Source organism: Elephas maximus, chromosome 1 (genome assembly GCF_024166365.1).
Source record: "Elephas maximus indicus isolate mEleMax1 chromosome 1, mEleMax1 primary haplotype, whole genome shotgun sequence".
Lineage (NCBI taxonomy): Eukaryota > Metazoa > Chordata > Mammalia > Proboscidea > Elephantidae > Elephas > Elephas maximus.
The window spans coordinates 14330024-14349078 of record NC_064819.1 but is presented as its reverse complement, the minus strand read 5'-3'; the positions used below and the strand labels follow the sequence as shown (position 1 = coordinate 14349078).

At 42.4% G+C, this 19055-nt stretch overlaps 1 protein-coding gene across 1 annotated transcript in view; it reads left to right on the top strand.

The window, feature by feature from the left end:
* Positions 1 to 15906, top strand: part of HACD2 (3-hydroxyacyl-CoA dehydratase 2) — a 106999-nt gene extending 91093 nt beyond the window's left edge. Inside the window, exons 5-7 of the mRNA XM_049878412.1 lie at positions 5247 to 5368; positions 7220 to 7398; positions 12713 to 15906. Of these exons, the coding sequence (XP_049734369.1) occupies positions 5247 to 5368; positions 7220 to 7398; positions 12713 to 12795 (384 nt within the window). The 3' untranslated portion in view covers positions 12796 to 15906. The remainder of the gene's footprint in view (positions 1 to 5246; positions 5369 to 7219; positions 7399 to 12712) is intronic.
* The last annotated feature ends 3149 nt before the right edge of the window (positions 15907 to 19055 follow it).

The following is a 19055-nucleotide window of genomic DNA, read 5'->3' as shown; positions in this document are numbered from 1 at the left end:
GGACCGCTGTCTGCTTTGTCTCAAATATGGCCACGCTGGGCAGGTTCAGCTGGCAAGGTGCCAACGATCTGTAATTCTCCATGTCTACTGTTTTTGTACAGCCTCTCCTTCCACTTGGCACTTGATCCAATTCCACAGCCTTGCCTTTGATGCTGTGGTTCCAAAGTTGTCATCTATATCTGATTCACTTGTTTTCTCAAGCCTGTGTTGTAAGGGGGACATCATGAGGTATCTGACTATGCTGCCATCTTGGACTGCTTCTAAGCCTCTTAACCTTGATAATTAATGAAACTGTAGGTTTCTAGTTCTTAGTTTAAAATGCAGCTGAGTTGAGCTTTTTATAATCCCAGTCCTTTGTCCCTCAAAAAACCCATCCAAAGCTAAGCTGCCTTTTTTACGTCTCTGAACCCATTAATTGATTCTTTTTCTCTTAGTCATTGGCCCTTGATAGAAAGGAGATTTCCCACTTGTTAGAAAAATATTCCCAACTCCTGCTTTCGAAAAAGAAAAAGCTGTCAATTGGCGTTAAGGGACATTAATTCCTCACGTCACTTGTGTCCAGACCTGCGCCAGGGTCAGAGGATGCAGACGAGATGAGCCATGGCCCCTTGAAGACCTTACTGTTGAAGTGGGAATAAAGAGCCAGAGAATATTCCTATTCCACATGCTTAGCAATAAGTAATGAAAGGATGTTTTATTCTCTCCCCTCCTGCTTTCTTTTAAAAGGAAAATTATTTTTAAGAAGTACTATTAAAGTCTCTACCCCATGTTTTAATCACCTAAAATTTCAGCTCATATTAGGGAGTTAGAATGGGGCAGAGCTCCATGCCTTTTCCATGTATAGGTTGTAAATATACGGCAGTTGGAAGCCATTATCAGCCACCATCCAGCTCAGCCTTGCCCCCTTTGTAGGAATCTCTTGGGAGCAGCACACAGCTCCAGGAGGGAGCCTATTTTATTAGTCAACTGTTTTGTTACATAGTTTTTCTTGTTTTGAGCCAGGCATTTTACTCCATGTTAATTTTATCCCTTGGTCTCTGTCCATATGTATGCCTCTTCCACATGGAACCCTTTTACGTATTTTAAAGTGTTACCCTGTTTTTCCTTTTCCCAGGTAAGCTTTGCTAGTTTACTTCAGGGCTTCTTATACCTGACTCTGACCCCTGTGAGGTCTGGTCTGTTTAGAATGTAGTAATCAGGATGAGACTATTAACGTGGCTGAATACTGGGTTTTTTTGGTTTGTTTTTCTTTTGTAATAACTTTTGGGTTTTTTTTTTTTTTTAGTTGTGTAAGTACATTCATTTGCCGTCTTATCCATTTTTAAGTGTTTATTTCAGTGACGTTAATTACACTCACCATGTTGTGCAAGTATCACCACTACCTGTTCCCAAAACTTTTTCATCATCCCAAAGAAAAACTCTGTACTCCTTAGCCCATTCCCTATTCCCCTCACCCCCCACTTCCTGGTCACCTCTAATCTACTTTTATCTCTATGAATTTGCCTATTCTAGATATTTCGTGTAAGAATCATATAATACTTGTCCTTTTTTGTCTGGCTTATTTCACCTAACATAATGTTTTCAGGGTTCATTATATTTTAGCATGTCTTAGAACTCATTATCTGTTAGGGCCGAATAATATTCTACTATGTGTATATACCACATTTTGTTTTTCCGTTCATCTGCTAATGGACATTTGGGTTGTTTCCACCATTTGACTACTAGGATTAATGCTCTGTGAACATGGGCATACAAATATCTATTTGAGCCCCTGTTTTCAATTCTTACGGGTACGTACCGAGGATTAGGATTGGTGGTAATTCTATGTTTAACTTTTAGCTTTTTGAGGAATTTCCAAAATGTTTTCCACAGTAGCTGCGCCATTTTACATGCCGCCAACAAGGCAGTGAGAGCTCCAGTTTCTCCACATCTTTATCAACACTTGTTTTTTCCATTTTTTTTAAACAGCCAGTTTTGTTTCCCAAAACTCTGAATCTCTTAGTTTTTATAAGCAAGGGCTTTTCCGTTCTGTACTGGAGTCGCTTCGTTGTTGCTGAATCATATAACTACATTTAGCACCCTATGGGGCAGTTCTGTCCTGCAGAGCCGCTATAAGTTGGAATCAACGGCAGTGGGTTTTGGTTTAAGGGGAAAGTGTTAATCAAATAACCTCTCAGCTTGGACACAGTAGGCAGTTTGGGGTTTTATATTTGTTTTTGCCTATCTATTTGAAGGTCACGGGGACTACACAGAAACAAATATTGGCCACCAAAAAGAAGGGACACGAGTCTTGGAGTAACCTAATTAAGATTGAATTCATTTGTTCCACAAATATTTATTGAGCTTCTTAGCTGTGAAAAAGAGAACCCTGGTAGTGCAGTGGTTAAAGCGCTTAACTGCTAACCAGAATGTTCGTGGTTCAAACCCACCAGCCGCTCCATGGGAGAAAGATGTGACAGTCTGCTTCCATAAAGATTATAGTCTTGAAAACCCTATGGGGCAGTTCTACTCTGCCCTGTAGGGTCACTGTGAGTCAGAATCAACTTGGTGGCAGTGGGTTTTGGGTTTGCTTTTGGGAATCAAAAGATGAATAAAACACGTTCCCTGCTTTCAAGATGGTTACAGTATAGGATATTAAAGGACCTCCCTATTGTAACCCAGACAACTTTAGGCAAGGCTTTAGCCCATCACTGTAAAAACATATCTCTTTAAGATGAAGAGGACAACAAATTACATCAAAAAGCAAAGTGTGCCCTGAAATGATATTTTGGTATGGATGGGTTTTAAGCAAGGATTTGGGGGCATACTGAAAAATCTCAACACGAAAGATTTAGAGGTGTTTCACTTTTGCTTTACTTTGGCTAATATAAGAGCACCAGGAAAACAAAAAGTACTCTTGCTCTTGACAGTATAAAATTCCTATTATTTTTAGAGAATAGTAGCTATGCATTTATGAAATTCTTTGTCAGAGCAATTTAGTTAATAGGTATGTAAATGACTACTTATTTCATTGTGTAGGTGGATCACTCCATGTACACTTTCTGAGGAAGAATTTAAGTACTAAAAACTATTAACATTGCAAATGGAAAGAAAAAAAAGTTAAGGTTATAAGGCCATTTTTTTTTTTTTTAATTTTAATTGTGCTTTAAGTGAAAGTTTACAAATCAAGTCAGTCTCTTGTACAAAACTTTATGTACACCTTGCTATATACTCCTAATTGCTGTCCCCCTAATGAGACAGTATGCTTCTTCTCTCCACTCTCTATTTTCTTGTCCATTCGGCCAGCTTCTGACCCCCTCTGCCCTCTCATCTCTCCTCCAGACAAGAGATGCCAACATAGTCTCATGTGTCTACTTGATCCAAGAAGCCCCCTCTTCACCAGTATCATTTTCTATCCCATAGTCCAGTCCAATCCCTGTCTGAAGAGTTGGCTTTGGGAGTGGTTCCTGTCTTGGACTAACAGACGGTCTGGGGACCATGACCTTCGGGGTCCTTCTAGTCTCAGGCATAAGGCCATATTTTTGTGTGTTAGTAGCGAGACCTAAAAGGCCCATATTGTAATCGAGATGTGTGCGGTTTACTGAGTGGGATCTCTTACTCACATCCAAGTCTTGGACTGCCTTTATGGATGCAAGGAAACTGAAGTGAATTAAGGTACAAGGTTGTTTCTTACTGTTGGTTTTCAAGGACAAATGATCATGATAAACCCAGCTGAGGTGGGATGGACGGATAGAGATGTTAAGAGTTAATGCCGTAGCAGTAAGTTTCCATGCAAGATTCACAATCTAAGGCATCAAGTGAGAACATCTCCTGGGGGAGGGCACATAAGGGGCTCTTTAATATGTTTATTGTTTTTTGGCCTTTTTTTTTTTTTTTTTTTAGCATAAAAACAACTTCAAAGGAGGCTAGAAATTCCAAAGCCTTTCTGGCTCTACCTGGCCTCCTGTGATTAGCATAGAAGCTTTTATAATCCTTTAAGCATTAAGGAGCCGTGGTGGCTCAGTGGTTGAGAGCTCAGCTGCCAGTCAAAAGGTTGGCAGTTCAAATCTACCAGCTACTCCTTGGAAACCCAATGGGGCAGTTCTACTCTGTCCTATAGGGTCCTATAGGGTCGCTATGAGTCGGAATCGTTGAGTTTTAAACCAGGCCTAGTGTGGGAGAGGAGCCCTGGTGGTGCAACTGTTAAACACTCAGCTGCTAACTGAAAGGTTGGTGGTTCGAACCCAGTCGACTCAACAGCACACAACAGTCTGGGGGAAGGTCACTAATGGAGAGCATAAATAGGCCCTGCTAGATGGTCTCCGGAAACGCTGGTGGCAAAGTAGTTAGGAGTTTGGCTGCTTTATATGTGAGAGACTGATTTGATTTGCAAACTTCCACTTAAAGCACAATAAAAATTATTTAAAAAATAAAATCAAATAAACATTAAAAAAAAAAAAAAAGTTTGTCTGCTAACCAAAGGGTTGGCAGTTCTAATCCACCAAGTGCTCTTTGGAAACCCCGTGGAGCAGTTCTACTCTGTCCTGTAGGATCTCAAGGAGTCGGAATTTACTTGATGGCAGTGGGTTTTAGATGGTCTCCAGCTCTTCCCCAACTTAAACTCATCCTACACAGTGCGTTATCCTCAGCTTTGATTGTGTTTTAATGATTACATCCCCCTTCTTTGAAATTTTCCCAGATCCCCAATTATCATGCAAATCGAATAAAAATTCTCATCAAAATTCCAAGCCTTCCACCAGTCTGCCCTGTCCCCTTTCTTACCTAGCTACTCTTTACTCCCACAAACATCAGTTCACATTCTCGGCATCAGGCTAGCAAACGCAGAAACTCACTCAGGTGCTGTTTCTTCCTGTGGACTACAGCCTATTGAGGTCCCCTTCCCTGCTTCTCTCACTCGTCAGGAAGCAGAGCTCCTTTGCTCTGTGCAAACAGTGTCTAAAAATCAGTGCTCCGAAGTCAGTGCTCAGGTCCGGGCGCTGTCTGCTGCCAGGCCCACTTGCTTTTGTCGCTTAGCTCTGCGCAACTCTTATCACAGGCACGTGTTCCCTTATTTGGCAGGTTCTTTCTTTGCTGCACTACAGCCACTGAGGGTAGGGACCCGTGGCCATGCCAGCTTACCTCAGCTTCCTGACTCTGCACATGGGCCATGTACCTTGCGAGTGCTTCCTCACAGTGGTTATTGCCTTTATTTTAAGTAGCGTGTTTAAAGTTTTCATGTGTCTGCTTTTGTTTTCCTTTTGCTTTAGGTGCAAAACGAAGACAGTGTCCTCCTGTTTGTTGTTGCTTGGACAGTCACAGAAATTATCCGTTACTCCTTTTACACATTCAGTCTGTTAAACCATCTGCCTTACCTCATCAAATGGGCCAGGTAAAAAAGCACATGGAATGGAGACTTGCTTTTGAAATGACCCGTAACTGCATTTGTCCTATTGCCTAAATATTGCCTCTCGGTTTCCAAAAATACAATTGTGTGAGATGGGTTGGGTAAAAATCTGGCCTGTGGGTTTTATCAGAAGGGCCTCTGCTTACTTTGATAAATAGAAGCACTTTTAAATGTCTAGTCTACTTAAATTATTTTTTATTGGGATCAACTCTTTTCAGTTATATTGTTCAATGAAGTTTTGATGTAACATCCCTTTTTGTCCATATCAAATTTAGCTTCTGCTATTAGGATTTTTTTTTCGGACCTAGTCCAGTTCACCTGGCCTCAATTTTGCTAGGAAACTATATGACTCTAATATCAATTTTTGGCTAATAATAAATCTTGCATGGCAGTTTTAGCTTGTTATCAGTTGATTTTTATCAGTAAAACTCATTGTGAATTGGGTAAAAGACTGGTAGTTCATCATGAGGCCGCTGTGAGCAGTTTTCTGGATTGGAAAAGACCATGACGGACAGCGACAAAACAGAAGCATCAGAACTGTCCTTGGGGCCCAGATGCCTCATTTCATGGAAGGAAAACAGTGGTTCCTAGAGCATTTATGAGTTTAGTGATTAAATTAGGAACATAAACCAGTTGTTCCCAACATTTCCAGCAGGAGAAAGCCTGTTTTATTATACTGCATGTATTTTTTTTGGCAATAAATATTTTTATTAGGAAAAAGGAAGAAAGAGAAAACATAGCAGTTACTAATCAAATATGAAACCCTGCCGAGCAGGCATTGTGACAACTGTCTACCCTGGTTGTAGGGGAAGTTTGTTGACCAAGTCCTGATTTTCCTGTTGGAGAAAGATTCTTTTGTCCGTTGTTCTTCATGGCCTGTGGAAGATTGTTCTTTTTCCACTATCCATGGCTAATTAGCATTGGGGAATACATCCTTCTTTCATCGTTACAAATTCCTCAACACAATCCTTATGCCCAGAAGCTTGGAGCCCAGTGCTTGTTGTAAGCCTTGAACAGCCAAAGGCTTTTAAATGCTGAGCTGCCGGTTCCCTTGGCAATACTTAGACTTCAGGATGGCTACCAGTTAGTTCCGTGGAGTGGTAACCGTCTCCTCAATTCTCTGGGGGTAGTAACTGCTCTCTGAACTCTTTTTGAAATATAGAGATCTCCTTCTTAAAGTGAAAAAAATGTGTAGATCCACCCATGTGAGGGTAAATCTAATCATCGTTTTTGTTTTTTGGAAAGTTACATAATGACCAAAAGCTATTACGAATTTTAAAATGTTTAGCAAATATTCGTATGTTTCATTTCTCACAATAGCACTTGCAGACATTGGAGATAGTGGCAGTATACAAACTTTGATGTGCTGTTTGTTTTCAGTCCAAGACCAGACTTGGTGGGTGGTGTAGAGGTTCCTCCATACCTGGATCCGACACCTTTTCGCCCTGCCCCTCCAAGCCCCCAGCTCCTCCCATATCCCACAGAGCAGGATTCTTCCATATAAATCCTACTTTATCAGTATTTGCCGTCACCTTGGTTATTTTAAGGAGTCGCTTCCAAGAGTTGTTTATTTAGTCAGGCCAAATTTTGAGGCTGACTGAACACATTTTATTTTAGAACATTCAGAAACGTGAACCTGCCACCAGCCATTTTCAAAAACTGGCTTATAAAAACCCTGAATTTAAGCAGTCTTACCAACTGTTAACTAAATTTCCCACAGGATAATTTATAAACAATAGGTTCCTAAAAGACCAGTACCGATGAGAAGGGTGGGAGCGCGTCATTCTCCTAAAGCTGGCTTCACGCCTCAGTAACTAATATTTTGTTTTGTTTTAGGTACACGCTTTTCATTGTACTGTACCCAATGGGAGTATCAGGAGAGTTGCTTACAATATACGCGGCTTTGCCCTTTGTCAGACAGGCTGGCCTGTATTCCATCAGTTTACCTAACAAATACAATTTCTCCTTTGACTATCATGCATTCCTGATTTTGGTAATGATCTTTTACATTCCACGTAAGTAAACAGTTATGCTTATACTTATTTATGACTAAAAACTGGCCTGTGCAATAACTAGAATTGAATGTCTTTGATTGTTTTACACCGTATCCAAGTAAATGGACATATAATGTATTGGGGGAAGCTTTGGTTTTTATTGAATGCTGACTGTCAATGGGAATTTTCTCTGTCAGTCATTGAATAAAGATAAACCCTTTTCAGTGTAGCTGCCAAAATGCAGCCCTTCTCGGTATGTGGGTTTAAAACAGGGAATACTAGAATAGGTTCACTATCTGTTAAGGGAGAGTACTGAGTGGAAAAAGGAGCCCTGGTGGCAGAGTGGTTCAGTGCTTGGCTGCTCACTGAAAGGTTGGCCGCTCCAACCCACCAGGCACTCCAAGGGAGAAAGATGTCGCCGTCTGCTTCTGTAAGGATTACAGCCTTGGAAGTCCTGTGGGGCACTTCTACTCTGCCCTACAGGGTCACCATGAGGTGGAATTGACTTCAGTGGCAACGGTTTTGATTTTGGTTTTTATTGAGTGAAAACGAAACCAAAAAAAAAGCCATTAAAGACTTTGCCTTGATTTTATTTTTGTGCCCCTTGAGAGCTGCTCGGTATGGTATTTCAAAACATTGTAAAAAGATGTTTCATTGTTTATTATATCAAAACAAATGGTTATTTCACTTTTAAGGGATCACTTAACCAGAAACAGATAAAAACAAAGTAAAAATAGATGAAATTTTTTTTCCATATTTCTCATTTTCTTGTTTGGAAATGAGCACTAAAACCATCTGCATGGGACGTAATGTTCTCTCTTCAGAATGGCTTCCAGGTATTTTCATGGTATTGCTAAAGGTTTGGATATATGGGTCATCAAATGTGCCTCTCAGCATACTCAGAAGCAGAGAGGAAAAGGCATGTTTGAAGCTTCTGAAAGATGAGGCCTGTTTGCTGAGGAAGAAAGATTTAGTTCTTTTCTCCAATTGTGATGTTCAGTTGTAAATCCTGTGACTAATTTCTCCATATCCAAAAGGATCTTGTTACACTTGAGGATATATAATGTCAGTTTCTTCTCACTTAGCTATTTCTGTAGCCATTATAACTGTGAATCTTATTTTAGTCCATAGAGGATGCTGTATTCCCCCTAAAACCCCAGGTGAAATTCAGGCAGGTTGGCTTTTTCTCCAGCCCACAGCAGTAACCAATTGAATCATCCTGACAATTGAAAGTGACATGTTTGTGTCCTTCGGTGGAAAATTGTGTTTCGTACATTGTGAGAAAAAGCTACAGCCAGATTTCATGTGAACGTTTATCTTGGAGAAATTCTTGGATGCAATTCTGCCCTGTGATTCATTTTCCACTTTTTATTAATTATCAAGTCCTCCTCTTTGGCGATGTAGCCATGGTGGCAAAAGGCCATCTCACCTCAAATGTGAAAGGTAGTTGATTTTCAAACAAAAGATGAATATGAAGTCTAAAACTTTAAGTAATAAAAATTAACATACAGTTTTTCACCTTTGTAATTTTGTTCCCCTTGGAGTTTCATTTTCCTGTCTCTGGAGCAACAGTTCCTACTTGCAGTTTTGCTACACCCAGAATAGCATGGGTTAGCCCAGTGGACACCACACGGGTTATTTAAATTCGACATAGTCTTTAGAATAAATGGAAGATGTATTCCATATTGGATACCTGGGAAAGGAACGGGGAGGGTTTCATGAAATCAACAAAACTCTGAGGAACCCTACCTCAGAATTTCTACATTTCCAGTCCGAGGAGAAGGAGGGGCCTCAGTGGCCAGAAACCACTCTCCAGGACAACCTGTCTGTCTGTACCTCTAGTATTTTGTGATCTGGGAGCCAACCAGTCGAGCCTTTTTGCCTCTGCCCACTGACCTCTTGATGTACTAAAGGGTCAAGCACAGGCAGCCCTCCCGTGATAGGATTCCTAAAGGAAGACATACCCAGTTCTGTGGGATTTTCTTCTTCACCTCAATCAGGGGAGTAGGAGGGAGGAAGAACAGAATGTGAATAAGAGAAAAGAGAAAACACAGACCTCAGGCCCAGCTGTGTATTTGGAGAGGAGGACAGGACTCTCCTCCCAACAGAAGTCTGCTTTCCTTATCTCACTTCCTTCCCCCTTCTTCCAGGCTCGGCCTCCTTTTGCTAAGAATATTTGGCTTAGTTAAAGTCTATAATATTTCTTTTTTAAGGCAGCTTAACTCTTGTAATCCAGGAGAAAGGTAGATTTTACATGGAGATTAAATGACTCTCTCCAAATCACTGACTCCCCGTCTCGTCTCAAGATGGCAGCTTAGACCGTAGCTCGGCTACAAATCACCTTTTGTGTCTGCTGGCGCTTGCTCTGCTTCTGGCCTGAGCCAGTTCCCTGGGTGTTTTCAGTAGTTCAGGTTGTTAATATTGAGTCCAGTTTGTACCGTTCATTCCTGCCAACAGCACATTTCCAACTTTCCAAGGCTTTGTATTTGTAACAGGAAAATGTAGAATTAGGATAGGTTGCTGTTGGCATGCAGTCTTTACCAAATTTGGTTTTTTTGCTACAATTTAGGGTTCTTTTAATCTACTCTAATGGGAATCAATGATATAAATGTATTATAGAAAGCAACACCTTTTCTTTGTGGTCCTGACCACTGTTGCACATATAGCCCAAACTGTGGCTCATGAGTTGGTCCCAGGAGTGCCTTGGAGTCCTCTCCAGAGCACTGCTTTGGGTGCAGTATGGACAATGCTAGTTCAATACAGTATTGGCAGGACCCAGCAGACTTCTAAGTCCTGGTCTACATTTCCCCCCCAAGATGGCCTCGCCTACCTAGGACAGAATGATAAGGTATCAGTGACAAGGGTTGCCTTCCTCATTTACCTGTGCATGTAGGGCACGCATTTCCAATGGAGAGAGATCGCCCTTAAGGAGGCAAAAATTGGCTGTTGGGGGTGTTGAAGAAATGGTTGAGAAATACTGATGTAGGATGAGGGCACCAAAAGCTAGGCACTGTCAGGCTGTCAGTGATCACGCCTCTGATTTTTAGAGAAACTGAGGAGGAAACTCACCCCAGAAAGAACATCCCCGATTGCTGTCAGCCCCCAAGTCCTCCACTCCCTAGAGAGGAATAGAGCCCTGAAGGGACTGGCCATCTTCTTAAGGGAAGGGAGGCCCCGTACCCACCAGTCCCTCCCGACACACAGAGACAGACACCCATGCACAGCAGTGATCTCCATTCTGTGTATCTTGAACTGGGAAAGCAGAGGATAGGACTCCCAATAGCCCATGGTCAGGTTGCCATTTTCTTGGAGTATTTTTCCTCAGTGTGGCCCAGTGTAGCTAAAAATGATAGCCATACATCTGGAATTGCTTCAGCCATTTTAGCTGGATTCAGTCTGAACACATGGGTAATTCAGATGGAGACAGTGTCCCGACAGTGACATCCAAGTTCTGGCCACCAGGAAGTCACTGCTCTAGCTGTAGAGAATCTCCAGCCCAAGCTTACCCCTTACTCCCCCTGCCCACCGCACCCCCCCCCCCATCTCATTCTCTTTGGTCTTGAGAATCCTCTGGGAGGTCTAAAGAAGTAAAGGGCCACATCTTGCCCCATTTCTGGCAATTGACCCTTCTGGTAGTCAACAGCCTTGCCCGTGGGGATAAAGGGATACTTGGCCATCTTCTTCCTTTAGCTGCCACCTTGGCCCAGTGAATGGCTTCTGGGTCTTTATCCTCCCTTAGAGCCTCTGAACCAGCTGTGGGGCCGTAGCCACCTTGTATGGGGTGGTGTAGTCACTAACACAACCAGTGGAAAAGTCCATAGCATGCTGTCTTCCCAAAGTTTCCCTTTACTAAAGCAAAGCTATAGAAATTTGACTGGCCTCACATGTTTAAATGAGCACAATTAGCATTCCTTATGGTTTAATTATATCTTTCCTTCCAGTTTTTAGATTATAGAGCTTGTCAAATTTTCTGGCTGTCGTACCAAAATAATTCTCTCACAATTGAATTATATGCATAAACTGGGTCTTTTCTGTGAATAACTTCCTGCCTGAAAATAGCGTGTGGAGTGGATGGCAGCACCACTCAGCACCGGGGCCGCCTCTGCAGCTTATCAGATTGTGTGCACACACCCACTGATGGCTTGGAATTCTCTGGGAGGATCATATGAGATTTGGCCAACTCGTCCCATTTAGTAAGGAAGAAGCTGTTAGGGGAGAGTTGGCAGTAGAAGAAACCTACCTCCCAGGAAATAGAGATTTGAGCTGTTGGGGAGAGGAGGGAATGGAGGATATTGTATACCAAAGGCCATCTCACCTGGAGGTTTTTTACCTGGTTATTGAACCCCCAGTTACAGTGACCTTATCATGCCCAGATAGCTTAGAGTGGCTTTTCCCAGCAGGACACAATAGGCATTGGGACCACTCTTCTTCGTTGTGGGAGACTGCAGTCAGTGTTTTAGGATCCTGGCCCCCCAGGCTAATGCCAGTAACCTACAACTCCCCTCCCCTGCTTGGCATTTCCAGATACTCCCTAGGGAGGCAGCACCAGCCCACTCATTTTAGAGCCATTACTCTTTAAAGTAGTCCCTGAAGTCACCAGGAACAGAATCTTCAGTGCTTGAGATGCAGGTTACTTTTCATAAGGACTTTTTCCACACGCAAACCTAAACCTGGCTTAGTTGTATTCAAATCAAATGCATTAGCATTCCTTCCCCTCAGACTGGAAGTACTTTTTCTTAAAATGCCAGACAGGCTGAATCTAGATAGGGGGAGAGCCCTAGGTAACAGAGCAGTGATGGGGCCTAGGGGGCGGGGGGATCCTAGACTGAGGGTCAGAAGCCCAGAGCCTGGTCTTGACTCTGTCAGCAGTTGGCTGTGAGACCCCAGGCAAGTCTCTTGCCTCCTCTGTGACAGAGGAATAATCAGGAATAACCCCATCGATAGAATGCTTCACCTGGTTGTTGTGAAAGTAATCAGAGAATAAATGTGAAGATAATATGAAAAAGTTTAAGGAATGTTATTCAGCGGCTCTGTGGCATCCTGGTTGGTAGTGAGAGTGACAATAGTGCCTGTCATTCCACTCCACAGTGGCCTTACCCTCAGCTAAAACTGGGAGGGGTAAGTCTCTGTGCTAGTTAATACAGTCGTGCCGATGAGAGGCAGACAGGTCCATCCTGAAGGTGCCTCCTTCCCCGAGTTTACTTAGTTACCTTCCTCGGTTGCTGGGTGAGAAACTAGCCCCAGGGTTGGAGAAGACCTCCCATCCATGTGTTCTGACAACAACACGCAGCTTTAAATGATCTCTTTAACCAGTTCTTCTTTCTGTTCTTCGCAGTTTTTCCCCAGTTATACTTCCACATGATATACCAGAGGAGAAAGGTCCTTTCGCATACTGACGAACACAGGAAATTTGAATAGCTCCTGCTCTTTTCCAAAAACAAAGCAAAAACTTTTCAACGATCAAAAAATGCTGCAGACTTTTTGAGTTCCCACGACGTTTCATAGAATATAAGTAAGAACTATTTTTAAAATATTAAAGAAAACAAAACAAAAACCAAAATCCAGTGTCACATTGGTCTGGGATTTTATTTAAAAAAAAAAAAAGAAGAAGAAGAAGTAGGCTGTTACATAAAACATCCTGGCTGGCCCATTTCAGCATGCTCTTTCTAACAGAAATTCCCATATACAGGATGGCCATAGAAAGGTATTTGGCATTTTGTATCCTCCTGTCTCTGTCACGTATCTGGTAAATAACAATCTGTAACGTGAAACACATGAGAGTTACAGTCTGCGTGATGAAGTGCCAGCCGAATGCCAGCTTGCAGTAGAGTTATCTTTCCGTCTGCAGTGTGTTCGCATTCCCCTTTCAAAGTGCTTGACTGCATGCTGGAAACTATTCGTATATTCGAAGCGGCAAACTTTGTTCTCTGGAATGCTCCGAAGTCATGGCCGGGATCTATCCCCTCATATCTAGTGAATGAATTATAAAATGTGTATGCCTGTGAAGCTTTGGGGTAGTGCCCGTAATCAGAAAACAACTATAGAACCCTTTTGTTTGTCTTCAATTGAGTCATCGCTGCCTGCCACTAAGGAACGTGCTTGAATTTACTAAGTATGTGTACACCGTAAAGAACCTACCTTCTCTAGGGCTCAGCCTCATCATATTTTAATAAAATGACAGCTCTCAGAAACGGAAAGATCAATAGCTACTAAATGACAGTACCTTTTCCAGTACAGGTCTCAGAATACCTCTAAGTAATGTAATTGCCAGTAGCTGTTCTGATTTATAGACCTAAAACCAATCTAGTCCCAGAAGAGTAGGGCACACAAAGGTATTGCTTTAGAAATATAGTCCAGAAAAACATCCAGGGATAGGTTTATACACTGCTTTTTTAATTTTGTTTTAAAATTTTCATTCAACTCTTCCACTTTAGATCCTTTTCCTAATTGTGATCCTATTTTAATTCCCACCCAGTCGTTTTAAGTTCAGAAGCAGTGAAATGTTCAAGGGGGCCAGCCATGAGTTACATCCGTGCCGCCGGGGCAGCCAAGACGTATCTTGGCCATATGGACATTGTCTAATTAACATCCTACCTTCCACCATTTAACGGCTCAACTGTGCTTTGAAAACCCCTCGAGAAAGAGTTGTATGAAAATGTAAAGCCCAAGCTTAGGCATGTATTAGATTTTAATTTTGTGTTCTTTGTTCAGGTGTTTTTTTTTTTTTTGGTTGATCTATAAAACTTGAAAAGTCTTGCTTACTGAGTAGCTATTTTGAAATGTAATTGCTAATATCAGAGGAGTGCCGTGATGGGAAACTAATTTTTCAAATGCAGATTTCATGGAACCTTGAAAATTAAGGAGAAAATCTGCAGCCTAAAATTTAATGCAGGCAGGTGTGTAATAAATTAATTTGAAGTGCACATCAAAATTCTCCTTCAATTCAGCGCTCTTACCTTGGGTATGGTGGGATGAGAGTCTGTTCTTGTACTTGATAGACAAAAAAAGTGGGGGAGACAGTGTCTCATGCTTCTCTTTTTTTTCTTCCAAAAGGTAGTTCTACTGTAAAGTAGAATCAATTCGGGTATATCAGCCTTATTTGGTTAAAATGTTTTCAGTTGTTTTTGAGATCGTTGCAGAAGAAGGGTTAAAACACGTAGGTCTTCCAGGATTGCTGAGACTGGGGTTTTTTTCAAGCCTGCATTACAGTTCGTCCCCATTTATGAAAAACAACCTGTCACAAACAGGGGTTTTGTATCAAATTGAACTCTGGCAACAAGAACAGAGCAGACAACTCCCTCTTTCAAAAAAGGGTCTCAGCCCTCATGTGTATTTTCTACATCAGCATTTAAAATACTTGTGGCAGATAAGTATGGCATGTCACTGTGTCCTTCCGTAACCTCTCACAGTAGCTGGTTTCTCTCTCCCTAACACGAGTTAATTTCTCCTTGGAAGTGGCGGTGTTCTTTTATAAACTGAGAAGATCCAACCCCACGGAATGTCACATCTTCTTACAAGGTGTGAGGGAGGAGTGCGATGTTTCGGTGGGTATTTTGTCAGACTTAGCGGTGTCATCTCAGAGCGTAGCCGAAGGCGTCATCGCCCAGGCTGCCCAGGCTGCCCGCTCGGCTGTGAGCTTCAGTCCCCCCCCGCCCCCAAGGGCCTTCTTTTGGCAGAGGGAATCCTTTGAGGGACAGGTAGTGCTTTGTGGACAGGAGCTGCTAATCCGTCTACATCCTGCACTGTTCTGTTTGCCAGGGTTGGGCTCATGCATTCAACGGAGGCACCATAGAGAGTTCAGCATGGAATAAAGCACCAGCCTCCCAGGCAAAAGGGTTCCTGGGGAGAGAACTTCCAGTAGGACAACTTGAAAGATGTAGATGAAGAAATCACGCCCTCCTTTTTTCTTTTCTTTTTGTTATCTGTTTATAATAAAAGGTTGGCATTGATGTGGTTCAACCTGCAAATTATTTTCACTTCTGGGTTTCAGATAAAAACATTATAAGGCATCAAATTCAGTACCTACTGCTTTTTTGAAATTTGGGCGAAAAAATGATACAACCCATATATATAGTCATTTTTGTATTTTTTCTATGTTGTGAGAACCAAAATTGTAATTTTATAAGTCTTTGATTCACTAAAATTATATAATTTAAATGTATTTTTTGTATATTTAGAAATAAGGAGTTCAGAGACTGTGCTTAACTTTCTATGCCTGCATTCCGAAGCTGTTTTTACCTGATACGGTTACTGTAGTAGGAAGTTGTATTCTTGTATTCATCAAACACTGATCTGTGTTGCATTTCAAAATAAACTGGTGTGTGCTCTGCCTGGAATTGAAATACTGAGTGAGTCTAATATTTCCTACACGGTATCGGTCTGGATGTGATTCCAGCTCCGTTACGGAGTCCGGCTCTTTCTGCGATGGTTTTAAAATCTATTTCTGCTATTCATAATGGTGCTGCACTTACGGGAAGAAAAGACAGATTTCTGACATTTACTCGCAGGGTGATTTTTTTTTTATATTTCCTTTTACGATTAAATTTATGAACAGTAAGGAATAGTGCTGCAAATTATTTCCAAGGCACTCGATTTCTCACTTTTAGTGTGATACAAGTAGACAGTATTGTGCAGCAAACGGGGGTCTTATGTTAAGAGGTTTAAGTCTGACTTTTCTGATAAGTTGAAAGGTGACATACTATTGCCAGAAGTACTCATCTTGTATTCAAATAACGTTTGGTGAAGTTCAAGTACCTCATCCTGAAAATGCCACCCAAATCCAGAAGGGTCCAAGGTACTGCTTTTCTCACGCTGAAGCTCACGGTAGGAAGTAGTGGAAAGGATGCTGACTTGGGGTATTGGGCTGGGCCACTTCTGGCGTTCTAGCTGTGGCTCCCCAGTTTGCTCGCCTCAAAATGAAGGTACAGGGGATCCCCCCTCACAGTGCCTCCAGAAGTAATATGTCCCCCTTCCTTGCCACCCCAGCCTGCCTGGGTCTTTTCTCAGAGACCGTTGTCACTGGTGTCCAAGAATGTGGTCTTTGCCTACTTTCAAATGGCCCAGAAAGATCCATATACTTACATACACAGAGATAAGGCAAATGTGACCAAGTGTGAACAATTTTGAAACCTACATGTGGGGGATATGGTTGATCACTGTACGATTCTCTTGAGTTTTCTGTTCATTTAAACTTTTTCATGAAGAGTTTGGGGGGGAAAAAAAACCTTATAAAAAAACTTCCAAAAGGGAACGTTTTCTTGCCATATGCCTTCTGGTCACGGCTTAGACATAAGTAACCCACACAGAGGTCAGAACGCCTCTCCTCGTGTAGAATCCACTGCTTCAGAGATAGGCTTCTCGTTTGTGAAAAAAGAAAGTGATTTCGACTGAAACTGAGGAACCGATGGTAAAGTTAATAGTAGAGGCGACCCAGCGCATACAACCTTTACAGTTTTAGGATAGTACTGGGAAACCGGGGCTCTCTAATTTGTCATTGTCATGTTTTGTGGCAATTATGTGTACTAGCCTGGAGGAATTACCATCAGTATAATTAAGAGACCTAGTGTTACACACAGCATTCCAAAAATACTGCTGTGTTGTTCCAGTCCCTTTAACAGGAACGAAGACAAGCTTTGCAATTTCTCATCTTATTAAAAAGGAGAAGAAAAAAAATCCCAAGCCTCACAAACAGCCTGGCTCATTGTCATACAGTTTAGTGGGAAGAAACTGTTCTAAGCAACTATTACCAAGAATAGCCACACCTATTAACATTCCCCAGCCTACAATCGAGGGAGCCCCGGTGGTGCAGTGGTTAGAGTGCTTGGCTGCTAACCAAAAGATCTGCGGTTCAAACCCACCAGCCACTCTGTGAGAGAAGGATGTGGCCAGTCTGCTTCCCGTAAGGATTTACAGCCTTGGAAACCCTGTGGGGCAGCTCTACTCTGCCCTGTAGGGTCAGTATGAGTCGGAATCGACTCGATGGCCGTGGGTTTGGGTTTTCGCCTAGAATTGAGAATCAGAAGAGGGAGCTGTGTGGTTTTTGACCAATTTCTTTTAAACATGTGAGAGAATTTTTTTTTTTTCCCCGAATTGAGAGAGATATCTTAGTGTTAGAAGGGCAGGTCTCATTACCAAAATTATCCTTTATTCCCACAAAAGGCAATTCACCCTAAAAGGCTCACATAAGATTAGCAAGAATTCAAATGTGGGTGAGAGGCTGTGAACTTAACGCACCTTGTATCCATTTCGTAAATTTTTTTCTGATGGAAAATTGTGTTTTCGGCGCCCTAATTACAGAGTGCGGACTCATTACCACGGCGGTGTTTCGCCATCTCTCTAGCTGTCGGTGCAGGCGACCCAGATGCTGCTCTTGGCTGAAGCCACAAACGCCATTTCCGCCTTCGTGGTGTCGTAGCTGGGCTCGTCCGCTGGGGGGCAGCACCTCACAAGCGATCCGGGACCCTGGACGTAAAAGAAATTTGGAAATAGCTTTGGTCCCGAGAACTCCGAAGGGGCAGAAAGGCACATTTATGAAAATTAGTCAAGAATCTTTCGCCTCCTTATAAAGCAAAGGCAATCAGGTTTTAAGTCGCATTCTGGAAGAGTGCAGGACATAACACATTAGAGCAAAGGAACGAGCTTGGGCGGTGCTTTGCAGCTCGATCTCTTTTTTTACAGGCTGCAGAGCCCTCCCCCATCGCGAACCCTGCAGACGAACTACTTGGTTCTGAAATCCCGGGAACTTTTGCAGCTGGGTCATAAAGCAGGTGTTAATACTCCTAGTTAATGGAGAGGCTGCTTGTTAATACTCGAAACGTCCAGGGAGGTCAGGTCCCACTCTTACTCCATCTCCGGATATTTTTAGCGGGCAGCCTGGGCCATGAGAAAATGTCAGGCCACCTTATAAGGCTGTGTCTGAACTAGAGAATTCTTGTCTGCGGCGTGTTCAGTACACTGTGTGGATGTGAGTTAACTTGATTCTTGGACTGTGGTTTTTCTCACAGATTGAAAATGCTTCTATTTGTGCCATGGATTATTTTTGCTCTTTAACAGGCTTAAAGTCTTCTTCAAGAGGTAGCTGTTCAAATGACATACCAAATAGATAACCAGGAGGTGCTGAAGCTGGACAGTGTCCATCAGCAACCACAGCTAGCTGATGGTGCTGGTGCTGATCTGTTCCACGAGGGGTGGTTTGTTCATTTAGTTCCATGCACGTTCCGTTGAAACCCACGGACTGACTACTTCTGAGTGACGCTGGGGGTGTGCTTATGTTAGGGAAGGTCTCTGGTTTAAAAAGTTAACGTTGTCTCTCCTGCTAAACTTTTCCGATCTCGCAAAAATGCAGTTTGTGAAATCTCCAGGAGGGCGATGCTAATTTGGTATTTCCCAAACCTATTTCTGACCTTTGTCCTTGAAAGATCTTCAGGGCTAAGGCTTCTCAGACACACTTGGAAAAATATCACTCTGTTGATGACAGCTTTCCCCATTGGGGACTGTGTTAACCCAACCGGGAGGGAAATGTTTCCTTTCCTTTCTTCTTTCTAATTCTTTTCTTTCTTCCTTCCTTCTTTCCTTCCTTTCTTTCTATAAACCACAGTCACCAAATATGTAAATGAATTATTGGGTCAAGAGTCTACCACGTGCTGCTTCCTAGTGGGTGTGAAAGGTGGTTGTGAAGG